Raw genomic sequence first — 19,058 nt, forward strand, 5'->3', positions numbered from 1 at the left:
AGTGTCATTCAGGCACAAGACAGAATTGGCCTCATGCAATGTGTTTAGAAATTCCTGGGATGTTGCTTTGTTTACTTGCTGATCTGCTAAATCTTCACCTACTTTAGTATAAATTATCACACCAGATAACGTCAACAAATATTTATTGTTGACTATTTTATCACCTAAATGGTAACGGAGCTTTCATCTCAGTTCAACTATACCACAAATACAGTGGGAAACATCCTCAACTGATGTACAAGGGCACAGTTATGCTGATTTACATCATCTGAGGGTCCGGCCCATTAACTCTAGTTCACCTTTCCTAGGCAGTCTCCCACATTCTTCCCTGAGCTGACTGCTTTGAGCAGAAGACATATTCATAAGGCAGGACAGTTGATCCTTAGGAATAATGCTTCTTTTTCACAAGGGGTGTTTACAAAAAACACTGAATCAAATTGAACTTCATTACCATACTATTCTGCTGTACTTCCCTAACTGCCACATGATTTCATGTTTAATGCATAATGTATCAGTTGGTGCCAATGACTGTATCTTGGCTATGCTTTCAGAAAGTAATATGAAGCAAGACTCAGACACATTAGGAGTGACTAAATCAGAAACAGTTAGAGGTGTAAAAAGTATTCAAAATAAAGTGGTTGCACATAAATTAACCTTTAAATTTCATTTTTACCCCCATTTTACTGATACAGAGAAAAAATTAAGTTTGATACTTTTGCCTTTCTTTTTTAAGCTTATCAGAGGAAGTTGTTTTGGGACTCTGGAAACAGCCCCACCAAAACTGCCGCACATCCTGCTGTCCATCATTACAGAAGAAAACTGCGAAATTCTTAAAATTTCTTCCACAGATTATTTGAGAATAAAAGAGGTAAAACTGTGATACTATTAGAGTCTTAGACCCTTCTAATGCAATAGTTTGAACATTCTTGTCTTCAGTGTTGCATAATTAAGTATGATCTATTTAATTTAACCATTTGATTAACTTGAAAATGCTCTAACATAAATATGTTTTCAGGTTTTTGAGTATTTGCACATAGAGGGCTCAATTATACACCTTCTAAGGTTGAGAAGTGGTGGGCAGAGGGGCCAGCTACTCTACCTCATCTGCCATGTCAGGTGGCCTCTACTTTTAGTGCTTGTCTTCAGCAGCAGGGGTATTTTCCTTTGTTCTTCAGCCCCAGGTGGAAGGACCAGATCTGTCAGTCTCAGGGAGGAAGCATGGCTACCACTTCTGTAAAGAAATAAAACCCCTCAAAGTCATTCATCCTCCTGGCTGCTTCAACAAGGGCCTCCAACACAACAAAAAGCACAGCAGCAGATGATAATATAATAGGAACCACCTAGATCAAATATTGTAAGCATAATCCATTTTGGTCATCTGAGAAACATCAGATCAGAGAAATCCTGTTTTGGCCAAGCATGAACACTGCCATTGAAGATAAGGTATCCAATTGTGAAATCTGCTATAAATATGGGAAAGACAATACAAAAGAACGGCTAAAACCACAAAAGACTAGTGATATGTGTTGAATTATTTGAATTAAACAGGAAGAATTACCTCTTATTAGTGGGCTACTATTCACATGTTTATGAAAGCTAAGCTGTTCTACAACACATCAAGTAATAATGCAATAGCATATTGAAAATCAAGTTTGCTCACCATGGATTCCAGATGAGTTAAGAGCCAGCAGTTACTACAGTTCATGTGTAGTACACTTGGAAAATTCTCTTTTATAACTGTTTACAGTTTACCACATACATCCCTTTCCATGCACAATCAAATAGATTAATGGAAAAGTCTGTTCAAACAGCAAAAGGTCTATCAAAATACTTACAGTCCTCCCAAGGTTTCTCATCAACCAGACTGTGCAACAAGAACTGCTCAAGAGACTGATAGAACAGGTAGGAGGCAGAAAATCCAAAACCAACTTCTCCAAGCAGTGTCTTGCTACTATTTCCACAGGAACAATACCTGACTCCCTCCTCTGTCTGTCCAAGGAGCTAAGACCTTCATCTCCCTCCTTTATTGTCAGTCTGGTGTGTTGCTACCTATTGGAACTGATTGGTCATTGGCATGATACTGTGTGGGTCATCATCAAAATGCTCCAGCAAATTTATACTTTGATTCAGCTCCTCCTGTGATCGTTATCCCTGTACAGTCTAATGTGATAGGTAAACTCTTCCAACAAATAAGTTGGCATCTGTGGTGAAGATCTTTTTGTCTTTTTCTCTGATCAGGAGTCCTTTTTCGAAATGGTCTGTGGCTGACCTCCACGCTGGAGGTTAGTTGACATTTTAAGGGACCATCTTGTAGTGCAGGTCATAGATGCTCTACATCTTTGTACATCTATCTATGTACATCTGCATATATGCTTGGAGATAGGATCATTAGAAACTGTTGGAGGAGCTGCATTTCAAGTCTAGCCCAAGTTAGCAGATCCATGCAGGACACTGGCAATCCAAGGAGGCTTGAAAGCACTTTGACAGATGAGGGGCATTGAATCTGTCTGCTTGATTAGTTCCCTGAGTCTCATCTGAGAGAAAAGTTGTGTGCATTGACAGGGGGAAGAAGGTGGAACATTTGTACCAGGCCCCTGAGCTCAAGTGGACCCCCAAAATGTGTCTAATGTCAGTGTAAATAAAGTGAAATGGTAGGAGTGAGGACCCAGGAAACACAATGGGGTGGGGTCACAAATTTCTCTCGTTGGGCCTGTGCATTTTGGTGTCTCCTGTGAGTTCCCTGTTGCTGCCCCCAGTTGCTGGATGGTCTGAACTGGGATAAACTGGCTTTTCTGGGAGTTTACTTGAAAGATGTGGGAATAAAAACATTGAACTCCAAATATGGTGGCTCTAATTCTCAGGTCCATGCAAGCTATGCTTAGTGAACAAGCTAAGGTAGAGACAAAGGCAACTTTATACCATTTTTGCACTCCCTTTTCTTTCTCTCTCACTGATGTCCTCAGATTCTGGGGCCAGCTGGTGATTAGTCTGGCCCACAGCATAACTTAGAGCAGTCACAGGGCTGCTGTAAATTGTGACTGGCTATAACAATATGGCAAGGCCATAGTGGTAGCCAGGGATCACTGAAACACAGCAGCACGATAGCCATGTCCCTTCCACCTGGCACTGGACACTGGCGGAAGACAGGATACTGGATTAGGTGGACCTTTGGTCTGACCCAGAATGGCCGTTCTTATGTTCCCCAGGACATGCCCCAACACATCATCTGTATCGAGGTTGTGATGGGCCAGGCCTCGACATGGCTACACAAGTTATACACCACCTAGGGATTCCTTCAAGCTAGTGGAATTTTCATATGACCATATAAACCAGTATTATGCCATATTTTTCTCCCTGGAGTAGTAAAAGAAGTTGGAACAGGCCCAAAGGTCTGGCCTGTTGTCTTGTTCCACTTTTAGTCTTGAGGTTGCTCAAATCAAGATGTCACCCAGCAAGTAATAGATGTGAATACCTCTTTGTCTAACAGCTGGAAACAGGACCACTACAACCTCTGTAAATACCCTTTCTGGTGTGATTAAGCCCAACTTTAGAATGTTTCTGTATGTGAGAGATCCTGGATGATGTTCTGTGCTAAGGCCTGATCAAGAGGTTCAGTTGAGCTTCTCTAAAGTCAGAAGAAGTCAGGAAATCAACCCCAGGATCTGGCTACTGGTAAGCTTCAGGAGTCTTATCTTAAATTTTCTGCTCCATTTGTTGAGACTCTTCAGGCTGAGGATTACTCTTCTCCCTAAAAAAAAAAAAAAAAAAAAAAACAGGAGTACAGACTAACATGGCTGCTACTCTGAATCTTATCCTGTCATAACTATAAAGGGAAGGGTAACAGCTCTCCTGTGTACAGTACTATAAAATTCCTCCTGGCCAGAGACTCCAAAATCCTTTTCCCTGTAAAGGGTTAAGAAGCTCAGGTAACCTGGCTGGGATCTGACCTAAAGGACCAATAAGGGGACAAGATACTTTCAAATCTTGGAGGGGGGGGGGAGGCTTTTGTTTGTGCTCTTTGTTTGGGAAGTTGTTCACTCTTGGGACTGAGAGGGACCAGACATCAATCCAGGTTCTCCACATCTTTCTGAACAAGTCTCTCATATTTCAAACTTGTAAGTAAATAGCCAGGCAAGGCATGTTAGTTTATCTTTGTTTTCTCAACTTGTAAATGTACCTTTTGCTAGAGTGTTTATCTCTGTTTGCTGTACTTTGAACCTAAGGCTAGAGGGGGGTCCTCTGAGCTCTTTAAGTTTGATTACCCTGTAAAGTTATTTTTCTATCCTGATTTTACAGAGAGGATTTTTACCTTTTTCTTTAATTAAAAGCCTTCTTTTTAAGAAGCTGATTGATTTTTCCTTGTTTTTAGCTCCAAGGGGGTTGGATCTTGATCCATCAGGAGTTGGTGGGAGGAAGGATGGGGGGATGGTTAATTTCTCCTTGTTTTAAGATCCAAGGGGTTTGGATCTTGATCCTCCAGGAGTTGGTGGGAGAAAGGAGGGAGATGGTTAATTTCTCCTTGTTTTAAGATCCAAGGGGTTTGGATCTGTATTCACCAGGGAATTGGTGAAGGTCTCTCAAGGCTACCCAGGGAAGGGAATTAGCTTTGGGATGGTGGCAGCGGACCAGATCTAAGCTGGTAGTTAAGCTTAAAAGTTTTCATGCAGGCCCCCACATTTGTACCCTAAAGTTCAGAGTGGGGAAGCAGCCTTGACATATCCCTAAAAATAGATGAAGACTAGAAAAAAGATGGAATAGACTCCTCGGTGATTATTACTATTAATAATACATAAATTATGATATTCTGACTTTGGGACTGAATAGATACCTTCAGTAGCCAGTAAGTGTATTTGGAGCAAACTGTGATCATTTGGAGGAACGGCTCTGAAACTGTCTAAATAGCTATTATTTTCTATATCTAAACAAGGAAAACAGCATATTGCACCCAAGTAGTGGCTGAACTTCCAAGATACAGGGGATGCATTTTTAAATTGAAGGGGAGGATCAAGCTTTTCCACTGAGTATGTTGGCTGCCTTTATTTTTCATCCAGGTTATCTGTAATTTTTATGCAGTTCCTTTTCTGAGAAACAAGAAAAAGTTACCTGCTAAAATGTAGAGTGAGTAATGGAGAGATTTGAAAAGATAAATTTCATACATTATGCAATTTTTCCTGTAATATAATAATGTGTGTTTTGTGCCCGTCCTCCTCTTAGACTGTATAATCTTTGGAATGCTAGATGGAGTCCAGGAAGTGATGGGTGTAACTCTAGGGTGTTGTAAATAACAAAAAATCATGCTTACAAGATCTGGGTGTTAAGCCGTGTTAATGAAGTGTGGTTAAATATTGTAGAAAGAGTACATGAGCATATTGTGAATAGGACCCAAGTCTAGTTAAACTCAAAGTGGAAACACATTTTTAAGGAATCGTTTTCTTGCTTCAGAAATCAGCTGTTTTTGATTTTCTAAGCAGCAGCTTTATACTTCAAAGATCAGTGTCTCTGTGTTGAAACTGACAAGATTGACTTTTAAGTTTGATTTATGCAGCAGAGACAGGATCTTAGAGTAAGGTTATCCCCCCATTAAAAAAAAAATATAAGTGTGTTTCATCATTTTCTAAAGAAGTTCACAATTAGGAAAAAGAAATTCTAATCACTATTTCTCAAGTTATAATTACTAAAGTTTAGTATTTTGGCTCTATTGTCAAAAAACCTACCTAAAATAAACCTCATACTTCTCAAATTTGCTTTACTTTATGGATTTTTAATATGCAAATGGTGTTTTTTTTCTTTGCTGCCTTTTTCATTTTAGGTTTTTTCTTCTTTTACATATTTTATCATTACTGTTGAACGTGTATCTGTCTTTCAGGAAATAGCTAAGCGTGAACGAATTGCCAAGGAAGAATTAATTCATGGCTGTCCATATTATCGCGACTGGCCTTTGCTTTATGTATTTCAGTTAATGTCTCATTTGAAATGGAGGCAATTTCCTGCAGGCTATGGTTAGTTTCAGTCTATTTTTATTCACTTGTAAATTCACAATACAAAGTTATTTTTTGGGCAAATATAGCAAAGTAATAAATTACACAAAATTAAGGAAGATTCCAATAAGTGTTTGTTTCCTTAAACTATTTTTCAGTCATTTCTCAAATGGAAGCTATTTAAAGCTTCATATAGGCATAATTTAGTAAGATCATCCTTTATTCATATTAAAACTGAATGATAAAATCTTTTAACCAGCCAGTTAATACTGGAGTGAATTATATCTATAATCTGCATTAAAATGAAAAATTAATGACTATCAGAAGCTTTTGATTAATTCGTTGTTAAAAGTTGCTTATTATCCCACTCATTGCATTGAGTGGTGCCCAGTATGATGGATCAGAATCTATTACAGAATGTGTGTTCGGATTCAGTTGTATTAGATGATCCAGGATGATTATAAAAAGGAGTAAAATCCATATATTATATGCAATATAATTTCATTAGAAATCTTTTTCTTTTTTTTCCATTTGACTTGTATAATTACTTTTTTTGACTGATCCCATTGAGATAATGTTTTTGAAAGACTTGTATAAATTCTTAGAACATGCAATTGCATGAATAAACAATGATAGTTCAGATTGGTATTATAGATATTACTAATCGGTGTCATTGGTCACACAGGACTTGTTTGAAGTAAAGATGTGCCTTTGTTGCTATTATTTAAAATCTGTTTTGTTGTTTATACAGCACAGTAGGGGCTCGCTGCAAAGGATGCCATTGGCAATTTGCCAGGAGCATTGTGCTTAGTCTGTAGGGAAAGGATCAGTTTGCAACCATCTTTTGTGCAGATATATGGCTTGTTGAGGCTATCAGTCCCAACATATCACACTCCAACTCGACCCTGTGGCCTCCACCTGTGTTAATACTGTATACCGTGGCATATGGCATCCAAGGGCTGCACATCTACATTGAAGATGGAGGTAGCTGAACGCTGTATCATCAAGTTCCATGGCTTGTGTTTGCCAGCAGGTTGCGCTTTGATCACTCCAGAAAGTGGCATGAAGGAAATGTTCATTTATTTGGACATTTGATTTACTAGAGCACAATATTATTACTTTCAGGTCAGGTGACAACCTTGATCTTCATAGTCATGTTACTGTCAGAAGCTTGATATTCTACCGGTGAAGATGCATTATTACAAAACATGAAACTCTAGGAGCAGAAGAAGGTTGTCCAGCCATGTCTACCATAATGAGGGAATGAATTAATGGGTTATTTTAAAGGAAAATGGAAACAACGTTGTGACTATGCTACAAGTAAAATAATAGTTTGGCTTCATTTATAAAAATCAAGTTTTTCTTTTTCCATTCTCAGGTCAAAATCTTCACTTCTTTAATAAATCTTTTTTATCCCTTTCCTACCATCTTCAAAGGTGTGTATCACAGCAAACGTCCTCCAGCCAAGCACCGCTAGCTGTAATTCCCTTCAGAACCCTTTAATTTTGTTTCAAGCGTTCCCGCAAGGTTGCCATTTGACATCAATGTAAGATGTAAGCATAGTGCCTATGCAGCATATACACCCTCCATAGGCCTACCTAGCTGTGCTTGGGGATTTCCACACTAAATCAGTATCTTTGCTTTCTGTTAAAATGTACACTGTAAAATGATGAAATATTGCAAGGGACTCATAATCACAGTGCTTGATCTTTGATTTTAGATGATTCATATTAAGTCACAATGGGGTATATTTCCTGTTGTAAGCACAATGGGCATGCCTCTAAAATTGGTTTTGCACGCCTTGTGCACACAAAACCCAACACTTGTGCATGCAACGTGGGTGATATCTTGTGAAAATGGGCCACTGCTCAATTGTCATGTACGAATGGAGAGTTTTCTTCAAGTAAAAGGGTTATAGGTATGCTTTTTTGGGGTGTGCTCCATTGTACCAGAATGTGTGGTCCAACATACTAATTATTAGTTAAATATAAACTAGTTGTCATGATTTAACAAAAACTGGAGCATTGACCAGCACAATTTAAATGTGTTTTTGTTTGGGCTACAGAGTTTTGCCTTCATCTTGTTCTGTTTCCTTACTAACCTAATTTCCATCCTCTTCCTGCTGTCTTTGTGCATCTGCCTTGTAATTTAGCCTCACACCTGCAGTGACTTCTTGGTTAACAATTTCTTTAGATAAAATAAGTACAGATATTTGCTTCATTTTACTATATAAAACATATTTTGTAGAATTAAGTCACTTTACAATGGTGGCTGGCATTATGATCCCATTTTACAGAGGCACAGAGAAATTAAATGATTTGTGTAAGGACACACACCAAATCTGCATCAGACCTAAGACTAGAATCTAGGTTTCGTGACAGCTAGGTCCATGCTTACTGTCTTCCGCTAAGCCTGATGGGAGACTCCCAGAGGATACGCACTAAAAAACACTGGGGAGGGTGGATTTTTGACAAGAGAGAAGGTGAGAAAAGCAACACAGATTACAGCCAGAATTGCCTTGGGCACTCTGGAGAAGTCTAAGCAACAGATTTAAAATATTTAGTCTGCCTTGAAACTCAGGCTCAAATCTAGGCTGGTTTGTCTTTGCTTTTCACCCTCAAGATAAATAAAGTGCATTCTACGCTGTTTGATCTGTACATCTTTCAGACAAGAACTTAAAATTTTGAGGGTAAAAACGTGGCTTCATTGAAGTAAATGGGTGCTTTGCCATCAATTTCAGTGGCGCCAAGATTTCATTTGAACCTCTATCTGCTATCACATTTTTTAAGATGAGGAGTTCACCTCAGTATCACTGTATAAAATGTTCCTCTTTCCACTGTGGTGCAGTGCACAGTTTCACAGCTGTCTGCTGCCCACGTACACAGAATCCTGCTGCAATGTAGTATTGATCTATCTGTCTAATAGTTACAGTGCTTTGGTATGAAAGGTGCTATATAAATGTAAAATATTATTGCAGTGCACTCGACTTAACTGGAACAGCTGCTTTATTGGAAACCTCCCAGATTAATCAAGCCTAATGATAGCAGATTTGTAATGACTGCTTCTTAATTGGCACATATTAGCATATATACTGCATAATGGATATATAGCTAGTGCCAAGTAGTTAAATGGTGTTGAAAAAGGTGAATATTAAAGATATGGGGTGAATTCCTGCCCCCATTCAAGTAAAAGGCAAAATTACCATTTACTTCAAAAGGGCCAGGATTTCATCCATTGTCTTTTAAAAGAGAAATCTGTCACATCAAATGGCAATGGTGGCTGGTTTCTGGAGGCATCCAGCCAAACATAATGAAACGCACAAGTTCCTTTGGTATGTCTACCCTCCTTTATGTCCCATCATTAATGCACTTTTAAAATAAAGATTTTAAGCACTCCTTATTTCAGCTTTATATTGACCCCATCCCTTCCACTCCACTAATGTTCCCATCCTGGTAATCTTCTATCCACTAGTTGCCCCTGTGCTTGCTTCCATCCTACCCTCTGTGCATGATACAGCCTCCCTGAGTTCAGTTGCAGACTCTTAACCTGGCTCTTAAAGACTCACTTCTGTCGTGCTGCCTAGAGTGAATCCAATTGGCTTATGCAAATATACCTTATTTCTAACCCCCCTAAATTCTGTCTACATGCCTGTTTGTCCTTGGTGTGTGAGCTCCTCACAGTGAAGACTGTTCCTTCTGGATGTGCGGAAAAACACCTACCACATTCAGAGGGCAGTTTACACTACTGCAGGGATTGACGGTCCAAGATCGATCCACCGGCGGTCGATTTAGTGGGTCTAGAAAAGACCCACCAAATGGACTGCAGGTCGCTCTTCAGTCAACCCCTGTACTCTACCCCCAACGAGAAGAATAAAGTCAATGGGATATTTTCTCCCATTGACCCCCCGCGGTATAGACCCCGTGGTAACTCAATCTAAGGTATGTCAACTCCAGCTATGTTATTCACGTAGTTGGAGTTGTGTAGCCTAGGTCAACTTGCTGCGGTAGTGTAGACATAACCTGAGTGTTGCCATAAACAGACAGGGATAGATTTTTTCAGAAGTGCTCAGCTCCCAGCAGCTCTCACTGTAAGCCTTAATTTGTTTGAGAATGGGGAACACTTCTGAAAATGTGGCCATTTATTTAGATGCTTAAGTGCGAGCTGTTGGATCTGATCTCTTTTGAAAATCTGGCTTATAATAAATAAATAATAATAATACACAAAAAGCAGGAATACATATGTAATGTTGAAAGTCCGTTAATTTTTGTCTTCTTGTTCTGATGCAAAAAGACATGGTCGCTCTTTATATCATTATGAATTATCTGCTAATTAAACTAATGAATAATACAATACAAAGAGGAATTCCTTATACAGTCCTACATATAGAAAATCTTTTTTTTTTTGTGCTCATTAAGATCTACTATACAAAGATTGAAAAAAGTCAGGTCAATGGTTCTAAACTTCTGAGCATTTTAAATTCAATGGGTCAGAGTTGGAGATGATCTCCAGTGTGAGATGATTCCCCAGCTGAGATGAAATGTAAGTAACCACTCAGAAGACTGACAATAATAGACTGCTTAATGAAAATAGACTTCTAATAAATGTAGAGCAGAACTATATTCATTACTCAGGGGATACTTTGTACAACCTCTTGTACAGGTTTTCCTGCACACGCATTTCTTTGGCAGATTGGGCCGCCTCAGACAAGAATTTGGGTATGGATATGTTGGATATCTTTAATATGCATTAGCTACTGTTTAAATATCTACCACCCTGGATTAATACAATCCTCAATCCTGTAAAGGAAACGTGGAACCTTACTTCCCCATGGGGTACAATTAAAGTCAAAGTTTATCCAAAAATATCTGCTTAAAGAAAAAACAAATTATCATCAGTGGGTCTTAAACCTGTTAGGTACTCAGTGACCAACATGTGTATGTGAGTGTGTGTGTGTGTATATATATATATAATGTAAAATATATTTTAGAAGCCAAAAAAACATAAACATTTAATAAAAACACAGGATATAATCAATATTGAAACTGTGAATTTCTGTAGGACCTTAAACAATGACTGATCTTTAGATAAAATTTGGCTATCATCTCTGTTCAATATTGGTTATGACTTGATTTTCCCAAGGCTCTTACTCTTGCTGGCAAGAAATCATATTTTCAGTGCCAGTGATAGTTGCCCTATGTCTCAGTATAAAGGATGTGATTGACTTTCTTACATCTCTGAAAATATTAAATGATTCTCTTTGAGTAAAAAGAATAAGTTGATCCATGATTTTGTTGTTGTTGTTCTGCATTTGCCTGGTTTTCATTCTCCTTTGTTTTTCACTCTTCCTTTCCTCTATGGACAATTTTGCCATTGTTTCAGTTTTATGCATTGAGTTTATCCCTAGAGGGTCATCTATAATGTGATTCATTATGCCTTCCAGTCAGTTACGGCACCTATTGACAACATTTGAAAAAACATGTTTTTGATCATTTCAGACTCAGCGCTAGCAGCCTGGGAGATTATTATTGTCACTGTTTTTATTGACAGGATCATCTTTTGTTTTTTTTACTTTCTCTTTTCTAGGTCAAAGAGTTTATGCCGTCAGAAGTGTCTGACTTCAGGTGAATTAGTACCTTCATGAGCAGAAAATACTGGGTTCAAAAGAGCTCTTTAATGTAGCGGAGAAAGGCATAACAAGAACCAATGGCTAAACATTAAAGCCAGACACATTATAATTAGAAATAAGGCACTCATTTTTAACAGTGAGAGTGATTAACCATTGCAAGAAAGTATCAAGAGAAGTGGTAGATTCTCCATCACTTGAAGTGTTCAGAACAAGACTGGATGGCTTTCTGGAAGATATGCTTTAGTTAAATCCAAGTTATTGCCTCAATACAGGAATAACTGAATGAAAGTCTATTGACTTTGTTATACAGGAGGTCAGACTACGGGATCTAATGGTCCCTTTTGACCTTATATTCTTTGGATTTATGACTAAACCAGCCATGAACAATAATCAATAGTCTTAAAGTGTTAGGAAAATCCTGATCTGAAACATGTACAGATCAGAAAAGGCAGATCATTAAATATGTATTACAAAGGCAGTTAAAGACAAGGCACGCACATACAGTTTATATAGTTACAATGGCCTCATATATGACTGTACATCTTAACTTGATGAACACGGAACATTGTTGAGAGGTTATGAGAATGCTCTTAATAAAGCTGCATGCCCCTGTGGAACATCAGGATTCTATTTTGACCCCAAATGTCCCCAAATTCAAGCTCTTGATTCTCTATGTAGTTTTCCTAGTCATTATTGCCTGTTTTCTTTCTTTCTTTCTTTCTTTCTTTCTTTCTTTCTTTCTTTCTTTCTTTCTTTCTTTCTTTCTTTCTTTCTTTCTTTCTTTCTTTCTTTCTTTCTTTCTTTCTTTCTTTCTTTCTTTCTTTCTTTCTTTCTTTCTTTCTTTCTTTCTTTCTTTTTCTATACCTTCCTATATATAATCCCATATCTCAGTTTGGCCCATAGGTGTTATTTTATTTCCAGGTTAGAATGAATTCCATCACTTTCCTATAGTATTGACTTTCACGAGCATGACACCTATCCCATCTCTAATAGACTCTTCTCTCTGTAATATTGTCCGTGCTTACTGCAGCAGCCTAGCTTGGATTGTTGTAGCATTGGTTGTTATGCCCCAGTTGATGTTTGTCACTGAGTCCTCTTTCAGCATGCCTTTACTGTGCCCAATCAGCACCAATCAACAGCAGCATAGCCTGTCTCCAAAGCCTCACTTTTATAGAAAGTTTAGTGGATTATCTTTTCTTCAGATAAGGGCTTTTCAAAACTGAGATGTGTGATAAATGCTTCCCTGTCTGTTCCACTGGGGACAGGGATAGATCTGCATGTAGGGCCAAATTTACAAAGATATTTAGGCATAAAGTTGTAGATGGGTGCCTGGGAAGATCTACAACATTCCAAAGCAGCTTAGGTGCCTAACTCACATTGATTTTCATGTGACTAAACACCTTTGTTAACTTAAATGTATAGTTTAGCATCTAAATAAAATTGGAATCAGTTGTAGCAGTCTCTTGAAATTAGGCCAGTTATTTAAGTGTCTAAGTTTGGTCCCTAACTTTAACTACCGGAGTTTGAAAATGTTGGCCACATTTAGTAAAGAACTTCCAATAGATTATAAAATAAATGCTAGTATAATAAAAATTCTGCTGGGCTCCAAGGTATATTTTTTGAAGAAGAGTATTTTTATTATAATGGATTTTATCATGCAAATATTTCATTTTAGGGCAAAGGTATATAGTACAACACCAAGCCATAATCTAAAATGCAAACAGATAATCTCCATACTGAGACAGGCTACATGGGTATGACTGTTGCTATTGGAAAAGTATTTTGGCAGAATCCTCTGTAAGGAAAATTTGGTGTCTTTCTGCTCTTTTTCTCTCTCTTCTTTGTGAAGTTCAGTGGATTCTCTAGTCCTACGGCTTCTATTATCCAGCTCAATGAGTATGTACCATACTACCCCTCACTTCTCTGCAAGACTGTGTATGACCAGGGAACAACAGTTCCTCTTGTTCCTAGTAAAATACATTCTTCTGATTCTGTTTAACTTCCTTTAAGATCAGAGCATTTCTGTGGATGGCCGCTAGAAATGGCAGATGCTTTTTCTATTTCATCACAGCAATGCATGGAATATTTGTAATGTAACCAGATGCCCCTCTTTCTTTCTTAAAAAGTATAAAGAATATTTCACCAATTCCTATTCTTCTCTGCCTTTCTGATTTTATGAACAGAATTTTCCTTTAAGTGCCTGTCTTTCTTTGATAATCTGGTAGGTCACCTTGTTATATTAATAACTACAGAATGCATACCATCCCTTTTTTAAAAGAAATCACTGGTGTATATATAGTACATGACATGGAAGCTGTACCATCTATGTGTCTCATAAAAGTTAGAATAATTTCCCTTGGCGTCTTTTATCATGTAAGTGTCATCAAAATATAATGTTTTCATTAAGATTGTGCTCAATGATTTTTCCTTTTTTTATTTTATTTGGCTATTAAGTGCCTTACAAGATGTATAATATATAATGCTTAGGAGCATGTGGGGATAGTGTGTAAATCCTCATAAATCCAGATGAGGTTTTCCTACCTATTATTTTATTTTAGATTTCTCATAAAGAAAACTGAGATTCTATTCTGATTAGTTTTAAGTCAACTAAATTGCTGGCTGCTCAGATCATATATCAATAATAGCATATAGTAAGCTGTGTCTTAGAGCCAAACAGGGCCTAATTCTGTGGTCCTGAACTGAGCAAATCTCCTATAGATTTCAGCGCTCTTTGCACCCATTTACTGCAGGACTGAATTTGGTCCCCACATAACACCAAATCTGTGGCACACCCACAGATGGGTGCAAGTCACACTATGTTGCCATTTCTGTGTTCTGACCTCTTAATGCATCAGGTAATTTGTGTCATCATTTATGTCGCTGCTGAATTTGGACCCTAGTTAGTGCTGGCTGGAGAACTTTTGCCTACAGTTTTTGATGAAAGGTACAAACAATTTTTCATAAAGCTTTTTGCGAATTTTTCACCTGGTTTTGTTTTTACCCCCATTCCCTTTAATCTTTGTCCAAAAGAAAATGGCTGAAGGCAATAGAAAATGTTAGAGAATTCTCAACAGTCTGGGTCAAATCCATGGAGTTGTATCAGGGAGGAACCTGGCGCTCTCAGTCTACTATCTCTGAGTGAGAGATGAGTTTTATTGGTAATGCAGGGCAGCAGACAGTTCACACTAAGGACCTGATCCTGCAAAGATCTCCATGTGGGCAGATCCTTCACCTGCATGGAATCTTGCTGACTTCCTGGAGGTTCTTCACAGGAGCTGGAATCTGCTCTTATCAAGCCATTTACAGGATCTGAGCCCAAGCTAGTTTGTTCTTCAAGTAAGCAAGAGACTTCAGCTCAGGGTAAGCTCTGAGTTTTATCTTTAGGTTGATAAACATTCATGAGAAAATATTAACCAAAACATTTGCATTATATGGTAGTTTCCTACATGTAATAGATTTTAGGGCCCACAGAGACCATTGTGATCATCTAACCCCATTTGCTATGTAGCACAGGCCACATAATTTCACCCAGAATGTCCAGGCCCAATAATAGAGCTGGGCAAACAATTGATTTTTCAATTTATTGGCAGTTCCAAAAAAATTGTTCTGGGTTGAAACAATATTGAAAATTGTCAGAATTTCATTTTGGGTCAAGTAAAATTTTTCATTTGGTTCAAAACAAAATGTTTCATTTTGGGTATTTTTAGCAAAAGAGAATGAAATAAAGAGCTAGACTGACAAAACACAGCTGGAGAAGGAAGTGCTAGTGTCTCCTTATAACACTGCTCTACAGCTAAAATGCTTCTGAAATAAATGTAGTCAAACTTTACTAATTCTGGGTCACTGAGAACGAAAATGATGCTTAAAATTGTTGATTGGCTCTAGTTTTCAAGATATGCTATTGGGTCAGTAAATACGACCCTTGACTTGGGAATGGCGGAGGATAAGTGAGTTATAAAGGGAAGGGATCTCAATTTAAACCAGAAATGACTAAAATACATCTTTGACTGGATCTATGAATAAATCTATGACTGGGTTTGGACAGTACTTGCTTTTTAGGCAAAATAATGAATGATGCAATCTGAAGCTGGTATTGCGTCATACATGGTATGAATTGCATCATGTTATTCCTAGAAGTCATGGATGATGCAATCATAACGAAGCTTACATCACTCTGCTGAACAAATTGCCCTATATCAGCTCTAGAAATCATACAGTGTCGTGCTCTCTTATTTGTCAGTGTTTGATTTTGCAAAGGGACACATTTCTGTTTAGCCAAAGTGAGCAGAGATGCCTCGTACTTGTGTGAACAGTGTGGATAACTTCTGCTATGTTTGTGGTGAAGTGACTTTTGCATCACAAAAGCGCAGTATAACCACTATGGTTAAGAAAGCCTATCACCTTTATTTTGGCTGCAAAATTGGAGATCAGGACAAGAGGTGGGCCCCACACATATGCTGCAACACTTGTGCAACAAATCTTCGCCAGTGGTTGAACAGGAAAAGGAAATCTATGCCTTTTGCAGTGCCAATGATTTGGAGAGAGCCAACAGATCATACCAGCAATTGTTACTTCTGCATGGTGCCTCCAGTTGGGAAAGGTGTGTCAAAGAAGAAAAAGTGGACTGTGCATTATCCAAACATTCCATCAGCTATACGCCCAGTACCCCACGGAGAAGGACTGCCGGTTCCTGATGCACCAGAATCATTCTCACTTGAGTCAGACGAGGAAGAGGAAGAGGATGAAACTTCTGGTCCTGAACCATCAATGTCACAGGACCCACATTTTCTCCCATCCTCCTCCTCTGAACCACACCTCATAACACAAGGTGAACTGAATGACCTTGTCAGGGATTTGGAACTACCCAAGAGTAAGGCAGAGCTGTTGGGCTCCAGACTACAGCAGTGGAATCTCCTGGCAGGTGATGTTAGGGTTTCCATGTTCCGTGACCGTCAAAAGGATCTTGTCCCATTCTTCTTCATGGAAGGTGATCTTGTAGCCTGCAACAACATCGATGGTGTGATGGCAGCCCTCAACATCGTTCACGATCCAGATGAGTGGAGACTGTTCATTGATTCATCGAAGACGAGTCTTAAAGCTGTTTTACTGCATAATGGCAATGTTTTGCCATCAATTCCAGTTGGTCATGCAGTCCATATGAAGGAAACCTATGACAACATGAAACAACTTTTGAGATGCATAAACTATGACCAATGTCAGTGGCAGCTTTGTGGCGATTTGAAGGTTGTTGCTCTCTTGCTTGGTCTACAGACTGGATACACAAAGTACTGCTGTTTTCTCTGCGAATGGGATAGTCGTGCAAGAGAGTCCCACTACATCAAGAAAGGTTGGCCACTCCGACAGTCATTGGAACCTGGGAGGAAAAGCGTTCAGCATCCACCACTTGTTGAATCAAGGAAGATTTAGTTACCACCCTTACACATCAAGCTGGGTCTGATGAAGAACTTTGTCAAGGCCATTGACAAAACACAAGCAGCTTTCAAGTACCTCCATGGAAAATTTCCAAGGTTAAGTGAAGCTAAGATAAAGGAAGGTGTTTTCGTTGGTCCTCAGATTCGTGAACTTCTTCGAGAGGATGCATTTGACCATGCACTGCGTGGCAAGGAAAAGACGGCCTGGAAAGCCTTCCAGTTAGTGGCAATAAATTTTCTCGGAAACAACAAGGCAGACAACTACAGGTTGTTGTTGGAAAACCTCCTCAAGGCATACAAAAGCCTTGGTTGGACCATGTCACTAAAGATACATTTTTTGCACTCTCATCTAGATTTTTTTCCACCGAACCGTGGAGCAGTGAGCGACGAGCATGGCGAGCGATTTCACCAGGACATTGCAACAATGGAGAAACGCTATCAGGGCAAATGAAGCCCAACAGTGCTTGCAGACTATTGCTGGACAGTGACAAGAGATGCTCCATTTAATGAATACAAGAGACAAGCCAAGAAACGCCAAGTAGACACTGAATAGGACTAAACTATGTATATAATAGTTTTTTGCCTTTTGTTTCATAATACATTTTATTTATATAATCCTTTTGCTGATTTTTAAAGTGTTACATAAACAGGACAAGTGAAATATTATCATGTAAAGCAACCATAAACACATGAAAAGACCTAGGTTTACAATTTATGATTAAAACTCTATTATCTACACAATGTACATAGACATAAAATGTAAAAACTTAAATATCTTAGAAACAGTAGCCAATCAGTTGTTTTAATTGTCATATTTGAATTCAGCACATCAAAATACATAATAAATAGCACATTTTATCTCTGAAGCAGACGACTTCTCAAAAATTGTAGACCAGTGTAATCTTTATCTCAGTCATTAGGGCAGGGTTGTTTTGACATTTCTGGTGGGGTTTTTTTTTTTAACCAAAACAATTTCCCCAAAATTACACAGATTGGTTTCAATTAACCCCAATCTGCATTTTTTAGTAAAAAAAATTTTCAGCAGCTCTACCCAATAACCTATGGTTAAACTAAAGCAAACCTTTTAGAAAGAATTCTAATCCTAATGTAAAAGTTTCAAGTCTTGGAGAATTCAGCACATCTGTTGGTGATTTTTTTCCAATGATTGATTACCCCCACCGTTAAGAACGTGCACCTTCCTTTCAGTTTAAATTTACCTTGTTCTAACTTCCAGCCATTGAATCATGTTATGCTGTCATCTGCTAGATTAAAGATCCCTCTCCTCCACAAAAGTTTGTGGCTATCTTCATTTCCATTGGGTTGAAACAGAATTTTTAAATAATTTCAGTGGAGAATAGACATGGTATATTGTGAACTACTGTTAATATATCAATTTGTGGTTCTCATGGAAGGCAAATAAATGACAAGACAGGTCTCAGTCTGTTGTCACAAAACAGAAAAATGGCCAGTATCAAAGTTTTGCCGCCTAACTGTCCTAAGAGCTTTTAAAAAATTGTCTAATGATCTAATATGTTGCTATTTTTGTTAATTCTGATTAATGATGTTCTCTAAAAAAAAAAACCTAAGCTAAGAGGAACAAAATGCAATCTTATTTTCATTTTTGTTCTACTAACGTATGGGTGTTGGTCTTTGGAAAAAAATATTTTATCTTACAAATGTATTTGCTACCAGGGCCGGCTTTAGGCCGATTCAGCCGATTCGGCTGAATTGGGCCCCGCGCCAAGAGGGCCCCGCGCTGCAGCTGTCCGCCCCGCCCCCAGCTCACTTCCCCCTCCTCCCCTCCCCTGCATGCCCCGCCCCCTCCCCTGCTTCCCACGAATCAGAGATTCGCGGGAAGTCTGAGACTAAGCAGGGGCGGGCCGGCCGGCAGCACGAGGTAAGCTGGGGTGGGGGCGGGAGAAGGGCTCCGGGGAGGCGCGGCCCCTTCCCGCAGGCCCCAGCAGCTCTGGCCCGTCTTGGCTCCAGCCCGGCCCCCGGGGCCCAGCTCCGGCCCGGTCCCCG

The 19,058-nt window shown here is 38.9% G+C and overlaps 1 protein-coding gene across 1 annotated transcript in view; it reads left to right on the forward strand.

The window, feature by feature from the left end:
• The window catches only part of CNBD1 (cyclic nucleotide binding domain containing 1), a 291,357-nt gene that overhangs the window by 192,687 nt on the left and 79,612 nt on the right, over positions 1-19,058 (forward strand). The window contains exons 6-7 of the mRNA XM_034759583.1: positions 734-868; positions 5,867-5,999. Of these exons, the coding sequence (XP_034615474.1) occupies positions 734-868; positions 5,867-5,999 (268 nt within the window). The remainder of the gene's footprint in view (positions 1-733; positions 869-5,866; positions 6,000-19,058) is intronic.

This window comes from Trachemys scripta, chromosome 2, assembly GCF_013100865.1.
Source record: "Trachemys scripta elegans isolate TJP31775 chromosome 2, CAS_Tse_1.0, whole genome shotgun sequence".
NCBI classification, from domain to species: Eukaryota; Metazoa; Chordata; order Testudines; family Emydidae; genus Trachemys; species Trachemys scripta.